Below are 24,914 nucleotides of genomic sequence, written 5' to 3'. Positions count from 1 at the left end.
ACTAAATGATTGAGTCCTATATATAGAGAGATCCAAGATATATATGTCTATACAGTATTTGTGTGTGTGTGTCTGTATGTGTGTGCGTGTGTGTGTATATAATATATATAAAACACACACATACATAATCTATATATATATTTATATATGTGTGTATATAATTACATATAATTTTATATATATATATATATATATATATAAATAACCTATCTATATAGCCGAAATATTTTATGAACTAATGCTTTTTTTAGTTGGAGTTATTACAGTGGAGAGGGCGAAGATGCTCTTGGCTTTAGGAACATGTCACAATTATATTAATTAGCCTTCATTTCCTGCTGCGTTGATTTTTGTTTTTTGTAAGCCAGATAACATTAGTCGTTGCATACCCTTCAGAAATTCCTGACAGGATTCGAGTCTCTTTCATGGAATTTCATACTTGTTACCGTGCTTCCTGCTCGGCGGGTCTGTCTGGTGGTGGAGCAGACTCGCAGGAGCCAGCTGGAGTGAACGCGAGGACATCAGTGAGGGTAGCAGATTGTTTTCCCTAGCAGTGAACAGCATGTTCTTGTCGTGACAACTTCTGGGCTGAAGACCGATAAAAAAAAGCAGGACTTTGAAAGCACAACACTGCAGATGCATTCACTACTCCAGCTGTTAGCTTTTGAAGTCTGTAGCCACTGGGAGTAGTCTCATCTCTAATACCTTGTCTTAAAAAGAAATCAGCATTGAATTGTATCAGATATACGTGCAGGTTGCCTGAGATTTGTATCTCTCTGTACCACCACCTCCCCCAACACACCCCACTCGGTCCCTGTTTAATGCAGCGTAAGGTTCCTGCAGCCCCGCTGGAAGGCAGCCAAGCTGACGCTAGTGAGAAATGCAGACTGAACTTGTTGCCAGGTCTTTAACAAAACAGTTCAGAATGGTGTAGTAAGGTTACCAAACCTGGGGTTTCATGGCCTGCCCAGTCGCCTCTTCCACAGCTGACATTAAAAGCCACCTGCTGCATTGACGAGGTGAGTTTAGTCAAGGTCCCCATTGGCAGGATGGCGGGGGGTGGGGGGGGGAGGCAGGGCGGGAAGGCGGATGAGGGGAACTGGTGCATCCAACTGCGTGCCAGGTTGGGTGGGGGTTTACTAGGTTTGCCAGACCGGGGGAGAGGTGTTGGGGGCGGGGGGAGCTGGCTGAGGGAAGAAGGTAGGTCCTGGGCTCTAGTTGAAGGTGTTCTGACCTTTAAGCCTCTGATCCTTGAACCTTGTGAATTGGTGACCTGAAAGCATTAAGGGCAGAATTGGTGGATGCTTATTCGTCACCTACACCTCGAAGCAAATTAGTTGATCACTTATCATGCTGAAGATTGTGGAATCTTGTTGGCTGCAACATCCCCAACCTTCTTGCAACGAAACTTGGTAGATCCAGAAAGCAGAAGAAGGTGTAGCTTGATTTTTCCTTGGTGCTTTGGCTTTCTGCAGTCTCTTCCTCTGAAAACCTTCCATTCGAAGTCTCAGAAGATTCTGAGAAAATTAGCAAAGTGTATTGGTCAAACACAATATCCATTCTCACGTGAAGAGGAGCAGAGTGGTCTTACTTTGTGCCTGTCATAACAGTAGAACGAATCTTAAAGCAAAAGGAAATATGAAATTTAAAATAATTTTGATTTTGAAGTGTCACAATGGTAATAACTCAATTAAATTTGAAGTTTCTTTTATTAAGCTGTGATAGTTTCACTTACTTGACTTAGTTACCTAGTTATTGAGATGCAGCTGGGAATAGGCCCTTCCAGCCCAATGAGCCTTACTGCCCAGCAACCTACCAATCAAACCCAGGTCTCATCACGGGACAGTTTACGATGACTGATTGGCCTTCCAACTGGTACGTCTTTGGACTGTGGGAGGAAACCAGAGCACCTGGAGGAAGCCCATATGGTGACGAGGAGAATGTACAAACTCCTTACAGAAAGGCGCGGGAATTGAATCTGGGTCACTGATACTGTAAGGTGTTGTGCCAACCACTCTGCTGCTGTGTTATAGGGCTGTTGGATAAGCTGTGCCAAAGTAATAAACCAGCGATGCTTGCAATTGAATAAAGCTCTTGTTGTTTTACAAAGCTGCAGGGTCAGAATAAATTAACTAGGTGAGAAAATGCAGTGGTGATAGATAACACAATCATTATGTCTGCGGCTCTCAGTGGACAAGCAACTGGAATCAGAATCAGAATCAAAAGCAGGTTTAATATCACTGGCATATGTTGTGAAATTTGCTGATCTGTAGCAGCAGTGCATTGCAATACATATTAATAAACGTTAACATGGGCGCCATAGTAGCGTAGCAGCTACTGCAGCACTATCTCTGTTCAGGGTGTCAGAGTTCAGAGTTCAAATCCAATGTTAAGTGTAAGGAGTTTGTATATCTTCCCTATGGAACATGTTGGTTTCCTCTGGGTGCCCTGATTTCCTCCCACAGTCCTAAGACATATTGGCTTGTGGGTTAATCAGTCATTGTAAATGTTCGTGTGATTGGTCTAGAGTAAAATCAGGGGTAGCTGGGCAGTGCGGCTCGAAGGGCAGAACAGGCTGTTCCATGCTGTATCTCAATCAATCAATCAAACTATCAATAGACAAATACTAAAAACAATTATTTAAACATTAAATTGAATAAGTAGCATAAAAAGAGAGCAAAACTATACTACGAGCACACGGTTTCATTTTCCATTCAGGAATCTGACAGCAGAGGGGAAGAAGTTGTTCTTTGAGTGTTGCAGTTCTGTCAGTGAGTCCATACAGGACACTAAGTTCTGTTCTACTGTTCATTCCTTTCACTATCTTATTATCGAAGGGAGTCATTTGACCCCTCATTTGTCCATAAGACAATTGGGTATAGGAGCAGAATAAGGCCATTTGGCCCATTGGTGCTTTACTGCTATTCCAACATGGCTGATTTATTATCCCATTCTCTTGCCTTCTCATTGCATCCTTTGATACCTTTAATAATCAAGAACCTATCAACCTCTGATTTAAATGTAGCCCCCCTGGTAACCCTCAGGCTTGCTCAACTCGCTTTCGTCTAGGGGAATCAGCCTTCGGCCCCACCAAACTGGGTAATTAAGTTTGTGTGGATGCTGTGTGCTGTACCCCACCCTGCCAAATAACAGACAATACACCATATACAATTAAATTATTACAATTTATAGGTATTACTGGAACTATATAATTAATAGAGATAAAATATAAAAGGAAAGTGAAAGGCACCAAACTTATCAAAGTTCAACCTCTTCGTGCACAAACAGTTGGAGTTCTAGTAACGGTCCTCTTTTCATCATTCGATCCCCTCTCACCACCTCGACCCACCATCTGGGACCAACCACGGTGGTCGACCAGACGCTCCACACGAGTCTGTCTTCGTCTCCTCCCCTCGTCGATGACCCTGGACCTTGGACTCCCGCTCGGGGTCTGCCCCATCGGCCAGCTCACAGCATTGCGTCCACTCTCTCTCTCCCCATCGCGCCTTTTGCCCAAAAACCCATGCATCACAATAGCTTACAGACACACAAGAAAGAATAACGTCTATCCCAATTGGTTAGCAACTGATTATAACTCTCTCTATAACCCAAACAAGCTGCTAGTGAGAGAGAACTTCCTCAGCAGTTAACATAACAAAGAAGCCATTTTGATTAGCCTACACAGTAACATAAAAGAAGAAACCCCTTACATAAATATCCCCAATGACTTGGCCTCCACTGCTATCTGTGGCAACAAATTTCTTAGATTCACCACCTTCTGGCTAAAGAAATTCCTCCTCATTTCTAATCTAAAAGGATGTCTCTTTGTTCTGAGGCTGTGCCTTCTGACCCTAGACTCTCCTACTACTGAGAACACTCTCCATGGCCACTCTTTCCAGTTCATCTAGAACAATCCTATCAGTCCCCACCCCCTTCCCCCTTCCCTCTTCCCAGTGGAAACCCACAGTTATGAGGAGAATGTGCAGAATCTACATGAGATTAGATTAGATTTATTTGTCACATGTACATTAAAGCATCGAAATGTACAGTGAAATGCATCATTTTACATGAAATGAAATCAGCAAAAATTGTGCTGCAAACAGCCTGTAAGTATTGCCACGCTTCCAGTGACAACATAACATGGCCACAGTGTGCTAACACTAACTTTAACTTTGGAATGTGCGAGGAAATCGGAATATCTGGAGGAAACCCACACGGTCACTGTGTGAACATACAAAATCCTTATAGACAGCGGTGGAATCAAACCACAATCGGTGATCACTGATGCAGTAAGACAATTGTGCTAACTGCTAAGCTACTGTGCCATACTTTGACACGGTACATCGACAGCAGGTGAGGTCAACACGAAACTATTGCATCATCAAGTTACCCAATTGGGATCAAGGCCACTCCTTTGCCTATCTCTAATCAATGATGGATCTTGGCCCAAAATGACGACTGTTCATTCCCCTCCATAGATGCTGCTTCACATGCTGAGTTCTTCCAGCACTTTGTGTGTGTTGCACCAGCTGATCATCTGTCAAACCGCTTCTGTTTGTCCAAAAAATCCTTTCATTGGCATCTACTTCTATTAATGTGTTATATGCAATCACACAAAGAAGAGTCCTGACTTCCACTGGGGGAAATCTAGGACTGGAGGGCACATCCTCAGAGTAGAGGGTCGTCGCTTTAGAATAGAGATGAGGAGGAATTTCTTCAGCCAGAGTGTGGTGAATCCATGGAATTCATTCCTACAGGTGGCTGTGGAGGCCAGGTCATTGGATATATTTAAGGCAGAGGTTGAAATGGTCTTAATGCTTCAGGGTGTCAAAGGTTAGGAGGAAAGGCAGGTGAAGGGAGTTGAGAGGAAAATTGATCAACGATGTTGAAATGGCAGAGCAGACTCGATGGGCTGAATGGCCTAGTTCTCCTCCTATACCTTATGGTCTTATTGTCTTCCCATCACTCGCTGTAGGTTGAAGTTTCAAATTTCAGTCTTGAAGGTCGTGCTTTCATTTTTGTTTTTGGACTCCACCTCCTTGTCCCACTCTCCCCAACCAATGGAAAAAATTCTCTCCATTCACCCGATTTTTTCCAGAGTGTCATTTCAATGACAGAACCTTGTTTGATGCTGGTTGTCACTCAAATCGGCTCTGTTATAGAGCTGTGGATCAGGATCGGGGTTGCACAAAACAAACATGAGCTAAGAATGACTTTCTAAGGGAAACTAAATTTGAGGACTGTGCTCGATTAATCTTCGAGTAGGTTAGATGGCACAACATTGTGGGCTGAAGGGCCTATACTGTGCTGTATTGTTCTATGCTCCATAGTACTTCCTCTTCCATGAAATTGAAGTAGATCAAAGTAGATCAGTAGCTGCTACAGGTCAAAGCCAATATCAAAGTCATTTTCATTGTCACATGCACAAATGCATGGGGGCTCAGATGCAATGGAAAACTCACTTGTAGCAGCATTACATGCATAAAGCAGCACTCACAAGAAAACCATAAATTATACAATTTTTTTTTACAAGAAAAAGCACAATTATTTTCCACAATCAAGATGTATAAGATAAAAAGAAACATTGCTAGAGAGGACAGCTGGAGACGTTTCCCAGGGCTAAATGGCTAATATGAAGAGCCAAATTTTAAGGTGACTGGAGGAAAGTATAGTGGGGATGTCAGAGAGTGATGGATGCATAGAACCATAAGGAATTTGTACTTTATCCTTGTGACCACATGGGTTTCCTTTCGGTGCTCTGGTTTCCTCCTACATTCCAAGGACATATGGATTCGGGTTAGTAAGTTGTCGCCATGCTATAATGTTGCTGGAAGCTTAGCGACACTTGCGGAATGCCCTCAACACGTGCACTAACATCTCACCTGGAAGCACATTCCACATGCTTACCACAATCTGTGTGAAAGGTTGCACCTCGGATCTTTCCCCTCTCGCCCTAAAATCCATACTTTCCAGATTTTAGACTTGGGGTTGGTGAGAAAGTAATTATTACCATATCAATGCCTCTCAAGATTTTATTCACTGCTATGAGGTCATAAAACCATAAGACAAAGGAGCAGAAGTCGGCCATTCAGCCCATTGAGTCTGCTCCGCCATTTTATCATGAGCTGATCCATTCTCCCATTTAGTCCCACTCCCCCGCCTTCTCACCATAACCTTTGATGCCCTGGCTACTCAGATACCTATCAATCTCTGCCTTAAATACACCCAATGACTTGGCCTCCACTGCTGCCCGTGGCAACAAATTCCATAGATTCACCACCCTCTGACTAAAAAAATTTCTTCGCATTTCTGTTCTGAATGGGCGCCCTTCAATCCTTAGGTCATGCCCTCTCATACTAGACTCCCCCATCATGGGAAACAACTTTGCCACATCCACTCTGTCCATGCCTTTCAATATTCGAAATGTTTCTATGAGGTCTCCCCTCATTCTTCTAAACTCCAAGGAATACAATCCAAGAGTGGACAAACGTTCCTCATATGTTAACCCTCTCATTCCCGGAATCATTCTAGTGAATCTTCTCTGTACCCTCTCCAACGTCAACACATCCTTTCTTAAATAAGGAGACCAAAACTGCCCACAGTACTCCAAGTGAGGTCTCACCAGTGCCTTATAGAGCCTCTACATCACATCCCTGCTCCTATACTCTATTCCTCTAGAAATGAATGCCAACATTGCATTCGCCTTCTTCACTACTGACTCAACCTGGAGGTTAACTTTAAGGGTATCCTGTACGAGGACTCCCAAGTCCCGTTGCATCTCCGAACTTTGAATTCTTTCGCCATTTAAATAATAGTCTGCCCATTTATTTTTTCTGCCAAAGTGCATAACCGTACACTTTCCAACATTGTACTTCATTTGCCACTTCTCTGCCCATTCTTCCAATCTATCCAAGTCTCTCTGCAGACTCTCCGTTTCCTCAGCACTACCGGCCCCTCCACCTATCTTCGTATCGTCAGCAAACTTAGCCACAAAGCCATCTATTCCATAATCCAAATCGTTGATGTACAATGTAAAAAAGAAGCGGCCCCAACACGGACCCCTGTGGAACACCACTGGTAACCGGCAACCAACCAGAATAGGATCCCTTTATTCCCACTTTCTGTTTCCTGCCAATCAGCCAACGCTCTATCCACTTATGTAACTTTCCCGTAAATCCATAGGCTCTTATCTTGTTAAGTAGCCTCATGTGTGGCACCTTGTCAAAGACCTTCTGAAAATCCAAATATACAACATCCACTGCATCTCCCTTGTCTAGCCTACTGGTAATTTCCTCAAAAAATTGTAATAGGTTTGTCAGGCAGGATTTTCCTTTAAGGAATCCATGCTGAGTTCTGCCTATCTTGTCACATGCCTCCAGGTAATCTGTAGCATCATCCTTGACAATCGACTCCAACAACTTCCCAACCACCGGTGTCAAGCTAACAGGTCTATAATTTCCTCTTTGCTTCCTTGCCCCCTTCTTAAATAGCGGAGTGACATTTGCAATCTTCCAGTCCTCAATTTGTGTTTTTCTCCTTGGTCTGTGGGAAAGGATAAACTATGGTATTGATAGAGTGAGGTCACCCCTCAGACTACTAGGCTCCTGGGGAAAGACTCAACAAGCAAGGCAAATACTTCCAGAAGGAGCATTCATTACTCACTGCACACAGACTATTGTGGGTATTTATTTTGTTTTAGTTTATTTAGAGATACAGCGCAGAACAGAGAATTACAGCTCAACAAGCCACACTGCCCAGCAACTCATCCTTTTAACCCTAGCCTAACCACAGGAAAATTTACAATGACCAATTAACCTGCTAATCTGTCCTTAGGAAGGATCTCGGCCCGAAACGTCGGCTGCTCATTTTGATCTATGCTGCCTGACCTGCTAAGATCCTGCAACATTTTGTGTGTTTTGCTCTGGATTTCCAGCGTCTGTAGAATCTCTCCTGTTTAGGATTTACTGCTAACTGGTAGATCTTTGGACTGTGAGAGGAAACCGGAGCACCCGGAAGAAACCCACTCAATCATGGGGAGGATGTACAAATTTCTAACAGAGGATGCTGCTATTCAGAGATAATAAGTTCAAAATGAATTTATTATCAAAGTACTTATATGTCGCCATACAATCCTGAGATTCATTTTCTTATTGGCATTCAGAGCAAAAACAATAGGATCAAAGTAGGAATGTACCCAACATGACAGACAAACAACTAATGTGCAAAAGACGTCAAACTATGCAAATACAAAAAAAATAAATACTGTAAATAACCAATGTATTTTTGAGACCATGAGATGAGGAGTCCTTGAAATTGAGTCCATAGTTTGCAAGAAGTTCAGTAATAGGGTGAGTGAAGTTGAGTGAACTTATCTCCTCTGTTTCAAGAGCCTGATAGTTGAGTAGTATTAACTGTTCCTGAAAAAGGTTGTATAGATCCTGAGGCTCCTGTACCTCTTTCCTGATGGCCACAGCAAGGAGGAGTATGGCCTGGTTGGTGGATGGCTTTTTTGCGACAGTGCTTCTTGTAGATGTGCTCAGTGATGGAAATGTAAAGATACTCAATTAGATTTCTCCTTCAGATGAGATAACTCCTTCACTGATTTACATCCAAACAGCACACATACATCTTAGGCAATCCTTAAAAATAATGAGACTCGGGGCTGCTTGAGACTCATGAACAGTAAGCACATCATAGAAATCTCACTGGGTGGTCCGTTGCCTGCCTTGTATGTGAACCTTGATAAACTACTATAAATAAACGATTTGTGTTTTTCTCCTTGGTCTGTGGGAAAGGATAAACTATGGTCTTGATAGAGTGGACTCCCAGTAGCCTTTTCCCAGGGCAGCATGGCCAATTCCAGAGGAAGTGGCAAGTTTAGGGGAGATGTTAGAAGTGAGTTTTTGCAGAGAGTGGTACAGTGGCATAAAAAAGTTTGGGCACCCCGGTCAAAATTTGTTACTGTGAACAGTTAAGTGAGTAGAAGGTGAACTGATCTCCAAAAGTCATAAAGTTAAAGACGAAACATTCTTTTCAACATCTTAAGTAAGATTAGTGTATTATTTTTGTTTCGTACAATTTTAGAGTGAAAAAAAGGAAAGGAGCACCATGCAAAAGTTTGGGTACCCCAAGAGACTTGAGCTCTCAGATAACTTTTACCAAGGTCTCAGACCTTAATTAGCTTGTTAGGGCTATGGCTTGTTCACAGCCATTGTTAGGAAAGGCCAGGTGATGCAAATTTCAAAGCTTTATAAACACCCTGACTCCTCAAACCTTGTCCCAACAATCAGCAGCCATGGGTTCCTTTAAGCAGCTGCCTAGCACTCTGAAAATTAAAATAAACGATACCCACAAAGCAAGAGAAGGCAAAAAGAAGATAGCAAAGCGTTTTCAGGTAGCCGTTTCCTCAGTTCATAATGTAATTAAGAAATGGCAGTTAACAGGAATGGTGGAGATCAAGTTGAGGTCTGGAAGACCAAGAAAACTTTCGGAGAGAGCTGCTCATAGGATTGCTAGAAAGGGAAATCAAAACCCCCGTTCGACTGCAAAAGACCTTCAGGAAGATTTAGCAGACTCTGGAATGGTGGTGCACTGTTCTACTGTGCAGCGACACCTGCACAAGTATGACCTTCATGGAAGAGTCATCAGAAGAAAACCTTTCCTGCGTCCTCACCACAAAATTCAGCACCAGAAGTTTGCAAAAGAACATCTAAACAAGCCTGATGCATTTTGAAAGCATGTCCTGGACACTGATGAAGTTAAAATAGAACTTTTTTGCTGCAATGAGCAAAGGTTTGTTTAGAGAAAAGAGGGTGCAGAATTTCATGAAAAGAACGCCTCTCCAACTGTTAAGCACGGGGGTTGATCGATCATGCTTTGGGCTTGTGTTGCAGCCAGTGGCACGGGGAACATTTCACTGGTAGAGGGAAGAATGAATTTAATTAAACACCAGCAAATTCTGGAAGCAAACATCACACTGTCTGTAAAAATGCTGAAGATGAAAAGAGGATGGCTTCTACAACAGGATAATGATCCTAAACACACCTCAAAATCCACAATGGACTACCTCTAGAGGCGCAAGCTGAAGGTTTTGCCACGGCCCTCACAGTCCCCCGACCTAAACATCATCGAAAATCTGTGGATAGACCTCAAAAGAGCAGTGCATGCAAGATGGCCCAAGAATCTCACAGAACTAGAAGCCTTTCGCAAGGAAGAATGGGCAAAAATCCCCCAAATGAGAATTGCAAGACTCTTAGCTGGCTACAGAAGGCGTTTACAAGCTGTGATACTTGCCAAAGGGAGTGTTACTAAGTACTGACCATGCAGGGTGCCCAAACTTTTGCTTTGGGCCATTTTCCTTTTTTGTTATTTTGAAACTATAAAAGATGGAAATAAAAAAGTAATCTTGCTTAAAATATTAAAAAGAAATGTGTCATCTTTAACTTTATGCCTTTTGGAAATCAGGTCATCTTTTACTCGCTTAACTATTCACATGAACAGAAATTTTGACAAGGGTGCCCAAACTTTTGCATGCCTCTGTATGTGTTTAGAATGCACTGCCATAGGTGACAGTAGAGGCTGGTAGGTTAGGGACATACACTGTTGTTGCGTGAATGAAATCCCCAGAGAGAGTTACTGGTAGATACAAAGCAGCTTCTTTATTGGACAAAACAAGGTACAGCAGGCATCATATGGAGACGCTTTCGATGGAAAGGTGTGCTGGCCCAACGTGAGGCTCGATATTTATTTGCTAAACACAAAGGACAATTCCATATTTACAAAGTATAGACAATGCTTTGTTTTGAAACTACATACAAACATCACACCTTCTGATTCGCATCCAACCCACAGATGCCAGCAGCGTCAGAACTAGGATCGACAGCTTTTAGGAATGCATTGTCCCAGACTGAATCCACAGTACATTATCAAAGAATAGAAGACTGGTAGCCAAAGCCATTTGCTATATGTCAATGAGGGAAACCCAAAAATCACTCTAACATACACCAGATTTTAAGTAGGCACATGGATGTAAGAAAAATGGAGAATTATGGGCTTTATGGAAGGAAGGGTTGGATTGTGAGTGTAACTGGAATTGGTTTATTATCAGCACAAGTAACAGGATGCAGTGAAAAGCTTGTGTGCATACTGTTCATCCAGATCATATTAATGCACAATGCATTGAGGTAGAACAAGGTAAAACAAAAACTGAGGGCAGAATAAAATGCAACAGGTGCATATGTAGATAGACAATACAATGTTGACTGACAGTAGATAGACAATAGATAGGAACTACAATGTAGACAGGTAATATAACATAGCCAGACAGTGTAATGTAAATAGAGAATAGACAGACAGTGCAACGTAGATGGACAATAGATAGACAGTGTAATGTAGATAGAGAATAGACAGACAGTGTAATGTGGATGGACAATAGACACTGTAATGTAGATGGACGATAGATAGTGCAATGTAGATAGAGAATAGACAGACAGTGCAACGTAGGTGAACAATAGACAGACAGTGTAATGTAGATGGACAATAGATAGACAGTGTAATGTGGATGGACAATAGATAGTGCAATGTAGATGGACGATAGCTAGACAGTGCAATGTAGATGGACAATAGACAGCGTAATGTAGATGGACGATAGACAGTGCAATGTAGATGGACAATAGACAGACAATGCAATGTAGATAGGCAGTGTAATGTGGATGGACAATAGATAGTGCAATGTAGATGGACGATAACTAGACAGTGCAATGTAGATAGAGAATAGACAGACAGTGCAAATGTAGATGGACAATAGATAGTGTAATGTAGATGGACACTAGATGTACAATGCAATGTAGATGGACGATAGACAGTGTAATGTAGATGGACAATAGTTAGACAGTGCAATGTAGATAGAGAATAGACAGACAGTGCAATGTAGATAGACAATGCTGTGTAGATTGACAGTAGATAGACAATGCAATGTGGATAAACAATCATGCAAGATCATAATGAGGTAGATTGTGAGGTGAAGTGCCCATTTTACTGTACTAGGAGGACCATTCAATAGTCTTGTAACAGTGGGTTAGAGCTCTCCTTGAGCCTGGTGGTATGTACTTTCAGGCTTTTGCATCTTCTGCGGGTGGGGAGAGGGGAGATAAGGGAATGTCGGTGGTGAATGGGGTCTTTGACTATGCTGGCTGCTTTACTGAGGCAATGAGATTATATGCTGAGGGTTGATGAGATAGTACACACTGTAAAGATCAAAGAAAATGGCCCATAGGGTGATGCAACTTACCCCTCCTTTTTCGCTTGATGTCAGGTGATAGATCAGAAACAGCTCTGTTCTCCAGTAGCGGCGATGTCAGTAAGTTGCCTGAGCAGCACAAGACCTTGACCAGTTCTCAAAGCAACCTACAAGAAAGAAACATCATGGGTTACATTGCAACGATTTAAAGCTTACACCTGAGACTGAGAGAAAAGATGATTTTTCAGAAATAATCTTTCAAAAATAGAACTAATTGTAATGATGTTTATTTTAAAATTCAGAGTAACGCATACAAAATACTGGAGGAACTCAACGGGTCAGGGAGCACCTATGGAAAGGAATAGACAGTTGATGTTTTAGGCCAAGACCCTTCATCAGGACAACTTCACCACCCTCTACCTAAAGAAATTCCTCTTCACCTCTGTTCCAAAGGGACATACTTGTATTCCGAGACTGTTCCCTTTTATTAGTGAATCTAGCAAATAAACAGGCTTATTAGTTAGACTAGTAATTACACACCCAACTGAACTAATAACCTCTGCCTACACATGGTCCATATCTCTACATTCTCTGTTCACTCATTTGCCTCTCTAAGATCTTCAAGTGCCTCAAGAATCAGAATCAGGTTTAATATCGCCGGTATACGTGGCCACTTATTAGATATGTCTGAACACCTCGTTATTGCAAATATCTGATCAGCCCATCATGTGGCAGTGACTCAGTGCAAAAAAGCATGCATCAGAAATGGTCAAGAGGTTCAGTTGTCATTTGGACCAATCAGCAGAATGGAGAAGAAATTAGGTCTAAGTGACTCTGAATGTGGGATGGTTGTTGGTACAAAACAGGGTGGTTTGAGTATCTCAGGAACTGCTGATCTGCTGGGATTTTCGTGCACAGCAGTCTCTAGAGTTTACAGAGAATGGTGTGAGAAAGAAAAAAAACATTCTTTGAGAGGCAGTTCCATGGATGAAAACACCTTGTTAATGACAGAGTTTAGAGGAGAATGGCCATTGTGTTCAAGCTGACAGGAAGGCGACAGTAACGCAGATAATGATATGTTACAACAGTGGTGTGCAGAAGAACACCCCTGAACACACAACACATCAAACTTAAATGAATGTGCTGCAGCAGCAGAGGACCACACAGAGTTCCACTCCCGTGGCCACTTTATTAGGTAGAGTGTGTAATAAAGTGTCCACTAAGTGTATGTGAAGCACTGGAATGATAAAGTGGTGTATGCTTTAAATTGTATTGGATTAGAGGGAGAGAGTGTTCAAATGATGAAGCTTACTGGGCTGTTTTACAGTGCAATCCATCCAAGTCACAGGCACGTGAGATGCCTTGTATGTTGGTTTGAATTATATTTCATTGCAGATACATCAGGTAGTCAAAACTTCCCAATGCATCACCTATATCAATGTACCCACCATCAATGACATATACAGTATACAGAAACGTGTTGGAAAAGGGCCAGTAATATTATGAAGGACCCCACCCACCCTGCTTATGGACTGTTTGTCCCACTCCCATCAGGGAGGAGGCTGCGTAGCATCCATGTCATGACCACCAGACTCAAAAACAGGTTCTTTCCCCGAGCAGTAAGATTGATCAACACCTCCACCCACTAATTCCTCCACTATTTTATTATTTCCTGTCAGTCACCTGATGTATAGCCCAGCATCACCTTATGGATGTACTATCAATCTATATATATAAGCAATCTTAATTATTTACTTTTTCTGACGGCCCAATTGAATTGACAGAGGAGGCTCCACACAGGTAGGTGGTGAGTGATTTGAAGAGGAGCAATCACGGCCCTTAGGCTTTTTCCAGCAGCCCAATCATATCGCGGTTCATTAGCAAAGGCAACTAAAAATAAGGTAAAGACAAGCAGAGCGGCCATTGTTTGAGTGGACCAGTGTTAGAGTGGGGAGGCTTTAGTACAACAGGCTTGGGCAAGGTAAGTTTCTGGTAAGTTTATTCTTCATTCTTCATCTGTTAGTGCGTAGTTAGCGCTGTGAGAATGGTTCCAGGGGCTGCTGTGCCGTGTTCTTTGTGTGAGAAGTGGGGATTTAAGGAGACCTTCAGCTTCTTGCAGTTGATGCACTGAGCTGCAGCTTCTCAGTAGACGTGTTAACGAACTAGAGCTGCAGCTCAGTAACCTTCGGCAAATATGGAAAACTGAGGAGGTGGTAGGTAAGAGCTACAGGGAGGTAGTCACCCATAAGATGCAGGAGGTGGGTACCTGAGTGACCTCAGAAAAGGAAAAGGAAATGGGCAACCAGTAGAGGGTACCTCTGTGGCTGTTCGCCTCAATAAGAAATATACCACTTTGGATATTGTTGAAGAGGACAACCTACCAGGATGGAGCTGTAGCGACCCATCTCTGGCACTGAGTCTGGTACTATGGCTCAGAAGGGAAGGTGGGGGGAGGGAGAAGAGGACTGCAGTAGTGATAGGGGATTCCATAGTTAGAGGAGTAGACATGAGATTCTGTGGATGTGAAAGAGACACCTGGACAGTATGTTGCCTCCCAGGTGCCAGGGTCAGGGATGTCATGGATTGGGTCCACGACATTCTAAACGGGGTAGGGGGGAGCAGCCGGAAGTCTTGGCACATATTCACACCAATGGCGTAGGTCGGAGAAGGGAGGAAGTCCTGAAGAGAAATTTCAGGGAGTAATAGAAAGCTGAAAAGTGAGACCAGGGTAGTAATCTCTGAATTGCTGTCTCTGCCATGTGCCAGTGAGGGTAAGAATAGGATGATTTGGCAGATGAATGCATAGCTGAGGAACTGGTGCAGGGGGCAGTGCTTCAGATTTCTGGATCACTGTGATCTCTTCTGGGGAGGGTATGATCTTTACAAAAGGGACGGGTCCCACCTGAACCCGAGGGGTCCAATATCCTTGTAGGCAAGTTTGCTAGAGCTGTCAGGGAGGGTTTAGTCTAATTTGGCAGGGGAATGGGAACCAGAGTGATAGGGCTGAGGATGGGGCAGTTGGTATACAAGTAGATGCAGTGTGTAGTGAGACTGTGAGGAAGGACAGGCAGATGATAGGGATACATTGCAAGCTGGGATGAGTTGCTTTGTAACGTGGGGATAAAATCAGACAGAGTGACAGATACAGGACTGAAGGTGTTATATTTGAATGCACACAGTATACGGAATAAGGTGGATGATCTTGTAGTGCAGTTAGAGATTGGCAGGTATAATGTTATGGGGATCACTGAGACATAGCTGAAAGCCGATTATAGTTGGGGACTTAACATCCAAGGATACACGTTATAGTGAAAAGACAAGCAGGTAGGCGGAGGGGCTGGCATGGCTCTATTGGTAGAAATGAAATCAAATCCTTCAAAAGAGGTGACATAGGATTGGAAGATGTAGGATTCTTGTAGGTAGAGTTAAGAAACTGCAAGGGTAAAAATACCATAATGGGAGTTATATACAGTATACGCCTCTGAAAAGTAGCCAGGAGTGGATTATAAATTACATTGGAAGACAGCAAAGGCATGTAAAAAGGGCAATGTTACGATAGTCGTGGGAGATTTCAATATGCAGGTGGATTGGCAAAATCAAGTTGGTGCTAGATCCCAAGAGAGAAAATTTGTAGAATGTCTATGAGTTGACTTTTTAAAGCAGCCTGTAGTAGAGCCCGCTAGAGGAAAAATATTCTGGACTGTGTGTTTTGTAATGAACCAGATTTGGTTAGGGAGCTTAAAGTAAAGGAACTCTTAGAAGGCAGTGATCACAATATGTTAGAATTCACCTGGAAATTTGAGAGGGAGAAGATAAAGTCAGATGTATTACAGTGGAGTAAAAGGAATTATAGAGGCATGAGAGAAGAGCTGGCCAAAGTCGATTGGAAGGAGACACCAGCAGCATTGATGGCAGAACAGCAATGGCAGGAGTTTCTGGGAGCAATTAGTAAGTCACAGAATAGGGCTGGCTGGTGGCGCAATGACATCAGCGCCGGACTCTGGAATGGAGGTTCCCGGGTTCAAACCTAGTCGGGGCCGCTCCCGAGTATGCTTTCCATCCGTGCCGGGGTTGAGTGTCGAGATCACAACTCGACCTCGTAAATACTGTGAAATGTCTGTGTGAGGAGTGGCGCACCACGCAGTCTCTCTCTCTCTCTCTCTCTCTCTCTCTCTCTCTCTCTCTCTTTCTCTCTCTCGCTCCACACCTTGTAAAGGCATGCAAGAGACATCGTCCCGCCAACATCGCACATGCACGTAAATGAACATGGCAAAAAGAAAGGAAGTCACAGGACAGATACATCCCAAAGATGAAGTATTCTAAAGGCAGGATGATGCAAACATGGCTGACAAGGGAAGTCAAAGATAGCATAAAAGCAAAAGAGAGGGAGCGAAAATTAGCAGGAAGGTTTTAAAAATCAACAGAAGGCAACAAAAAAGCATAAAAGGGAAAAGATGGAATACGAAGGTGAGTTAGCCAATAATATCTATGAGGATACCAAAAGTTTTTTCAATATATAAAGAGAAAAGGAGAGGTGAGAGTAGATATTGAATTACTGGACAATAATGCTGGAGGGGTAGTAATGGGGGAACAAAGAAATGGCAGACAAACTGAATAAGTACTTTGCATCATTCTTCACTGTGGAAGACAATAGTAGAACACTAGAAATGCAAGAGTGTCAGCGGGCAGAATTGAGTCTAGTTGCTATTACTAGGGAGAAGTTGTTTGGGAAACCAAAAGGTCTGAAGGTAGATCAGTGATCTGGACCACACCCCAGTGTTTTGAAAAAGGTAGCTGAACAGGTTGTGGAGGCATTAGTAATGATCTTTTAAGAATCAATAGATTCCAGCTTGGTTCCAGATGACTGGAAAATTGCAAATGTTGCTCCACCCTTCAAGGAGAGGGGGAAGCAGAAGAAAGAAAATTATAGGCCAGTTAGCCTGACTTCGGTGGCTGGGAAGTCAATTGTTAAGGATGAGGTCTCAGGGTACTTGGAAGGACATGATAAAATGGGCTGTAGACAGCGTGGTTTCCTCAAGGGAAAATCTTCCCTGAGAAATCTGTTGGAATTCTTTGAGGAAATAACAAGCAGGATAGACAAAGGAGAATCGGTGGATATTGTGTACTTGGATTTTCAGAAGGCCTTTGCCAAGGAGTCAAACATGAGGCTGCCTAACAAGATAAGAGCCCGTGGTATTACAGGATAGTTACTAGCATGGGTAAATGATTGGCTGATTGGTAGGAGGCAAAGACAAGGAATAAAGAAAACCTTTTCTGGTTGGCTATCGATGACTTGCGGTGGTCCACAGAGGTCAGTGCTGGGGCCGCTTCTTTTTACATTGTACGTCAACGATTTGGATTACAGAATTGATGATTTTATGGCCAAGTTTGCAGATGATATGAAGATAGATGGAGGGTCGGGTAGAGCTGATGAAGTAGAGAGGTTACATAAGGACCCAGACAGATTAGGAGAATGGGCGAAGAAGTGGGAAATGGAATATAGTGTAAGGAAGTGTATGGTTATGCACTTTGGTAGAAGGAATAAAAGCATAGACTATTTTATAAACATAGAGAAGATTCAAAAATCCAAGATGCAAAGGGGCTTAGGGGCCCTGCAGGATTCCCTAAATGTTAACCTGCAGGTTGAGTCGGTGCTGAGGAAGGCAAATGCAAGATCAGCATTTATTTTGAGAGGACTGGAATATAAAAGCAAAGATGTAATGCTGAGGTTTTATATGATATTATAAGGCACTGTTAGCAGTTTTGGGCCCCTTATCTAACAAGGTATATGCTGACATTGGAGAGGGCTGTGGAGGCCACATATTGGGTGTACTTAAGGTGGAGGTTGATAGGTTCTTGATAGTTCGGGGCATGAAAAATTATGGGGAGACGGCAGAAGAATGGGAGTGAGAGGGAAAATAGATCAGCCATGATAAAATTGTGTTAAATTGGAATTCTGCTCTTCTGTCTTATGGTCTTATAGTTTTATATTTATTGTGCTCTTTATCTTTTGTGGGGTTTTTTTGTGTTGGATCGGCTCTGGAGTAACAATTTTTTCATTCTCCTTTACACTTGAGTACAGGAAGTGACATTAAACAGTCTTGGATAAGATGATGGGTAACCCCTCATGGAAGTAAATGGTGGGGTAACCTCAGAAATAAAACATGGCACTAGGTTAATTTCTCTACTCGGGTGGTTTCGAGCTTGCTGGCTGTGATGTGGTCTGCAGAGCTTGCAAAAGGGAAAGTTGAAATCAGGTTCCAGTGGGCCAATGTGACCTTCAGTGATACACAGTTCGCTGACTGTTTTCACTGACATGTGTCTGCAGCCTTGGAAGATGGATCGTGGCTGCCCAAATTGGCCAGTGCCTTTGTTTGTTCAGTGCTGGGATTTTATCCAAGACTGTTTCCCTTCAGTTACAAAGATTTTCCTTAACCCTTTCACGGCAATGTCATGATTTATGCCAATACTTGAAGGCAGATTTGAAGTCAGTCTGTTTTAAAACTCCAAAAGAGGCAGTAATGAATGAGTGCGTTTGTGCTTATTGTAAATTTTAGACCACCAGGGAACATCTTGGTATGACAATGAAGAAAAATTCCTCAGCTACTTAAAAGTAGGCAAAAGTATATCTTTGAGCTGGCTATTTTCACAAACCTGTCAGTTTGCGTAAAATTGTTCAGCTTTTTATTTGGATTTTTAAATTTGCTGACTCTCTGAGATTGTGCACGATTTTACTAGCTCTGGTTTTGGTAGGAACAGAACTGAACAAAGCGACAAGGTTACCTTCCCACTTGAACCTGGGTGACAAAACTGTCATCCTCTCACAATATACAAAAACTATAGCCAACATCAGGCGAGCACAAAGAGTCATTGGCTGCAGTCTTCTATCATTGTAAGACTTGTATGTGTCCAGGACAAAGAAGTGGGCTGGAAATACATTGTGGACACTACCCACCCTGCAGACTGTCGTTTCAAAAATCTCCCATCTGAAAAATGCTATAGGGCTATTAAAACAAAAACTTCACACCATCTTAAAAGTTTCTTTCCCCAGATAGTCAAACTGATGAACCAATCTAGTTATCCCCCACTCCCTCTATCTATTACCCCCATCAGTGCCCTGCACTGTACATGCTTTTAACCTTTTATACTTTCTATAATCCTGTTTACATTGTAAATACTGCTAATATTTATGTGTTTATGCATGTTTTATTCCGTATCTGTACTTCAATCTCTAACAGTACTTTTAATAATTATTTATTCTTTGTAATTGTTGAATTTTTTTTTGTTGTATTTCATGCCAACACACCGCAGCAAACTCCTAATACATGTGAATGTATATGGCAAATTAAATCAATCCTTGACCCTTAAACCTTGACAACAGGGCAGTCTCCCCATGAAGAGGATTGATTCTATTGTGTTTCTCTGTAGTCACTGAGAATAACCGCAGGAAAACAAATCTCAGGGTTGTATATGATGACATGTATGTACGTTGGTAATAAATCTACTTTGAGCCTTGAAGGAGGAGTCAGTTAGGCACATCGAGGCCCTTTCTCCTTTATCATAACAAACAACAACAAGAAGAATTGGGTTAGATTCCTACTGAGCATAAAAGGAAGGATTATTATTTAGCACCTTCTAAATGTCCCCCAAATGGTTTACAACCAACAAATGACAGTTATGTATTACGTTCTCTTAGAAACAGTGCCTCTCAGTAACAGTGTCACTGAAACCATTTTGATGGTATTGGCTGAGAGATAAATTTTAGACAGAGGATTATTCTGCTCATTTTCACATTACTCCAAGGGATCCTCTCAGTTGTCTAAGCAGGAAACAGACCTGCTACTCCTCACTTGATCTGAAAAACAGGACTTCCATCATAGCTTGCTGCTTCACAGGATTGTTAGCCTAAACCGTGAGCTCTTTAAAGATTTTACTTGTGATTAAGATATCAAAAAATACAACAGAGTGCATTCTTTAGTCAACAGCCAACATAGTCCGATAATGAGCATGGGGTAGCTTGCAAATATCACCATACTTCAGGTGCCATCATTGTTTGCCCATAACTGACTAACTCTAACCTTTGGAATGTGGGGGAAACCGGGGGCACCCAGAGGAAACCCATATGGTCACAAGGAGAACATATACACTCCTTACCACTGTTCCCTCTCAGCTCAAAAGCACGTCCGCGCAGTAACTGAAATACTCCCACACACATAGCCTTTGTTGCTGTGCTGCTGAAATTTTCTTTTATATAATGTTAATATGATTTTGAAATTGTTCATATAATTTTGAAATCTATGCTAATATTATCGTGAAATACCCTGTAATTAATTATGTGATAATGAATATATCCATAAGTTTTCTAAATAATAAATGTACCACAACCTTTACTTTGAAACATTTTAGAGCTTCAAAATATTTACATTGTCAGTGTTTCAAATTACAACACTGTTACACATTGTGACAATAAACACAGAATGGAAGTTGGAAGCTCATCTTTAATAAACCATCACTTGCTGAATACCAAAGCATATTACAAAAAACAAAATTTAAAGTGCCACACACTTTTCAGGTCGTATGAAAACTTCCTGCTCAGAGCAATGATTGATCTGTGTTAAAAAAACAGAGGGAATTGAACCTAGGTCAAACCAGTGTGCTAACCACTACACTACCATGACACTCTTGTCCCAGAATCGACCTTGAACCTATGAAACCTGCCAAAGGGAATTGAAGTAAATTGATTTGAATGCAACCAACAAGTCTCATCTCAGATCCAATGTCTCAGAGTCAAGCCATGTATCACAACCAACAGGCAGAGGCCCAAACGTGATGACCAAGTGAATGGGAATCAGAATTGGAATTCATTTTGTGAACAAAAGTACATTGTCATGTGTACTGAGGTACAGTGAAAAGCTTATCTTGCATACTATTCATACAGATCAATTCATTACAACAGTGTGTTGAGTTAGTACCGTAAAACACAGGAACAGAATTAGACCATTTAACCCATGGAGTCTGCTCCACTATTCAATCATGGCTGATTTATTATCTCTCTTAACCCCACTATCCTGCCTTCTCCCTGTAACATTTGACACCCTTAATGCTCAAGAACCTATCAACCTCCATTTTAAATGTACCCAATGACTTGGCCTCCGAAGCCATCCATGGCAATGAATTCTACAGATTTATCACCGTCTGGCTAAAGAAATTCCTCCTCATCTCTGTTCTAAGGGAAGTCCTTGTTTTGTGAGGCTGTGCCCTCTGATGATAGACTATAGGAAACATCCTCTGCATGTCCACTCTTTTTCGGCCTTTCAGTATTCAATAAGGTTCAACAAGATTCTCCCCCCCCCCCCCCCAATCCTTCTAATCTCCCTCAAGCACAGGCCCAGAGAAATCAAATGCTCCTCAAAAGTTAAACTTTTGATTCCTGGGATCAGTCTTGTCAACCTTCTCTGGACTCTGTCCAATGTCGGCGCAACCTTTCTTCGATAAGGGACCCAAAACTGCTCACCGTTCTCCAGCTGCAGCCTGACCAATGCCTCAGCATCACACCCTTGCCTTTATATTCTCGTCCTCTCAAGATGAATGCTAGGAGAGAAAGCAATAAACTAGTGAGAATAAAGTGTTCTAGTTTCAGAGTGCTGTCAGGCCATAAGGTGCCAAGATCATAACAAGGTGAGGTCAAGAGTCCAAAAGTAAGACATTTCAGTGCATTTGCACTGACTGTGTTCTCCCTTTATGCCATATTATAACACAGATGCATGTGTGTTTTGCCACCCCAATAAAGGAACTTGACATTTCAACATTTCAGGCAGTTGAACTTGTGGACTGTGCTTTTAAAACTGGAAGCAGAAAGAAATGGTAAAACCCAAGAGGAACACTAGTAGTATACGTTCATCTCTCGCTCTCTACTTATCTTCACACTGTTGAATTTGATATTACAGTGCAGCAATCACCGTCATAGTTTCAGTGCTGTACCTGCCAAGTCCTTAAGCCTTTCTAATACCGAGCTTAGCACAGGAAAGCAGTGCCTTTAAGCCAGGCTTCCTTAGGTGTTAGGTGAGTTGATCAAATAGTCGAGAAACATGTTTAATAACACTAAAGAAACGCTGTGACTGAGCTCGGGGAAAAAAACTGGCTCCTAAGAACAAAGCGATTTTGGTTTTCAGAGACCGCATCTCATTAGCCTCCAGCTACACACAGCAGAGAACTGTGTGCGTTTCGCCCACACATCTAATGGAGCATTGAGTACAGAGTTATCTCATTAATGCAAAATGCCTGTGACAGCTTAGTGTCCCATATCATCAGCACATTTCTAAGAAATAGGATATAGCTTTTAGTTAAATCTTTTTTTTTTAATTGCTTTGGTGATTATGTTGTCCTCTTGAAGTATAGGAGTTAACACTGTAACTCATTGCATGTACAAAATGAACTCAAAAATGTAACGGTAAGATATAGTTTTCCATTTCAATTCATGTCCTCACACTTATATTATGAGGGGTGCTTTCGGCAGTGAGATGTTTACTGGAGACTGTTGTAATGGTCTCAGCTTGACATGCTGTGAAATGGGTCACAAATCGATTTGTGAAATTGTTTTCTTTCTGCTGCAGGAGATGACACATTCGTGGCCTCCCCCCTTAACTGCGATACACACACCTGGCAAAGCCGAGACCACCAAGTTCCCGATCCCAAGCAAGGTAGGGACCTGCCACAGGACCGCTCTTGTCAGGGGTGGGGTTCAATTTAAAAGGAAACTTTTTTTTTGATAAGGTCTGGCTATTCGAAGCTCAAAATAAAAATCTACCACAGCAAGATGGAGGTTTGATTAAAAAAAAACAGTATTCGCCAGAGAGTATCATACAATGTGCTGCTTAAGGATTCATAGCGTTAAGAGTACAAAGTTTAGAAAATTAAGAGTGGATCTTATTACAACGCATAAAATTCTGATTGGTAAACAAGTACATTTAAATCAGTAAATTAGTTTGTTATTGTCATATATGCTGAGGAACATTGAGAAACTTGTCTTGCAGATCAATTCATTACAACAGTGCATTGAGAAAATTCAAGGTAAAACAATAACAGAATGCAGAATAAAGTGTTACAGCCCCAGAGAAAGTGCAGTGCAGCCAGATAATAAGGTGCAAGGCCATAGTAAGGCAGATTGTGAGGTCAAGTCCGTCTTATCATATTAGGGAACTGGTCAATAACAGTGGCATCGAAGCTGTCTTTGAGCCTGGTGGTACATGCTTTTAGGCATTTTTATGTTTGAATTGGAATCAGGATCAGTGGAATCAGTACTGAGGTACAGTGAAAAGCTTGTCTTGCATATTGTCTGTGCAGATTTGTTCGTTCATTCATTGAGATACAGCACGTAATTGGCCCTTCCGGCCCTTCAAGCCACGCCGCCCAGCATTCCCCCGATTTAATCCTAGCCTAATCACAGGACAATTTACGATGACCAATTAACCTACCAACAGGTATGTCCTTGGATCGTGGGAGGAAACCGGAGCACCCGGAGGAAACCCTCGGAGTGACTGAGAAAACGTACAAACTCCTTACAGCAGCGGGAATTGAACCGGGGTCACCTGTACTGTAAAGCGTAGTGCTAACCACTACGCTACCACGCTGCCTATTAGTTCATTAGATTAGTTCATTACAGATAAAAACTTTAAAGATTAGCTTTGTCACATGCACATTGAAATGGATCATTTGCGTCAATGACTAACGCAGTACAAGGATTTGCTGTGGGCAGCCTGCAAGTGTCGCCATGCTTCCAGTGTCAACAAAGTATGTCCACAACTTACTAATACGTGCATCTTTGGAATGCAGGAGGAAACCACAGCGCCAAGAGGAAACCCACACAGTTATGGGAAGAAGTTACAAAAACTCCTTACAGATAGCGGTGGGAATTGAGCCTCAGTTGCTGGCCCTGTAAAGCATTACTCTAACTGCATTACAACAATCCATTGAGGTAGATAGAACATGGTAAAACAAACAGCAATGCTGAATAAAGTGTGCAACAGTTACAGTGTGCAAGGTAATTTGTAAAAACACAGAATTAAGATTTAAAAGAGTAGAACCATTACAGTAGCCTCCAACCAGCATGAATATTGATTTCTACTTCCAGTGAACAATTTTTCTCCATTCCTTCCTCTGTTCCCCACTCTGACCTTTTACCTCTTCCCAGCTAGCTATTACTTCCCCCGGGTCCCCTCCTCTTTCCCTTCCTCCTATGGTCCACTCTCTTCTCCTATCAGATTCCTTCTTTTCCAGCCCTTGACCTTTCCCATCTGCCTGGCTTCACGTATCACCTTCTCCTCTCCCCATCTTTTTATTCTGGCATCTTCCCCTTTCTTTCTCACTCCTGAAGAAGGGCCTTGTCCCGAAACATCGATCACCTATTCATTTCCATAGATGCTGCCTGACCTGCTGAGTTCCTCCAGCATTGTGTTTCTCTGTATCAGTAGTGAAAACGTCTCGTCCAATCCCAGCCAAGGCAGATTGGGGCAGAAATTGTCCCTCGTTTATGAGCTGGTGGTGTAGTGGTGTGTCTGCCGTGCCCGGTTTCAGTAATCAGTAGAACCGGAAGAGAGGAGCTCAGCAGGTCAGGTAGCATCGATGGAAAAGAGTGCAGTCAACATTTCAGGCCGAGACCCTTCAACAGGGCCTACATTAA

The 24,914-nt window shown here is 42.3% G+C and overlaps 1 protein-coding gene across 7 annotated transcripts in view; it reads left to right on the top strand.

Annotated features, from left to right (window-relative positions):
* aff2 (AF4/FMR2 family, member 2) overlaps positions 1-24,914 on the top strand; it is a 703,805-nt gene that overhangs the window by 438,223 nt on the left and 240,668 nt on the right. For all 7 annotated transcript variants that reach the window (XM_072271046.1, XM_072271044.1, XM_072271049.1 and 4 more), the window contains one exon: positions 22,849-22,935. In XM_072271046.1, coding sequence (XP_072127147.1) covers positions 22,849-22,935 — 87 coding nt within the window. The remainder of the gene's footprint in view (positions 1-22,848; positions 22,936-24,914) is intronic.

The sequence above is a fragment of the Mobula birostris genome, chromosome 10, assembly GCF_030028105.1.
Source record: "Mobula birostris isolate sMobBir1 chromosome 10, sMobBir1.hap1, whole genome shotgun sequence".
Taxonomy (NCBI): Eukaryota; Metazoa; Chordata; class Chondrichthyes; order Myliobatiformes; family Myliobatidae; genus Mobula; species Mobula birostris.
Note: the sequence above shows the minus strand (reverse complement) of the source record. Positions and strands in the feature narration are given on the sequence as shown.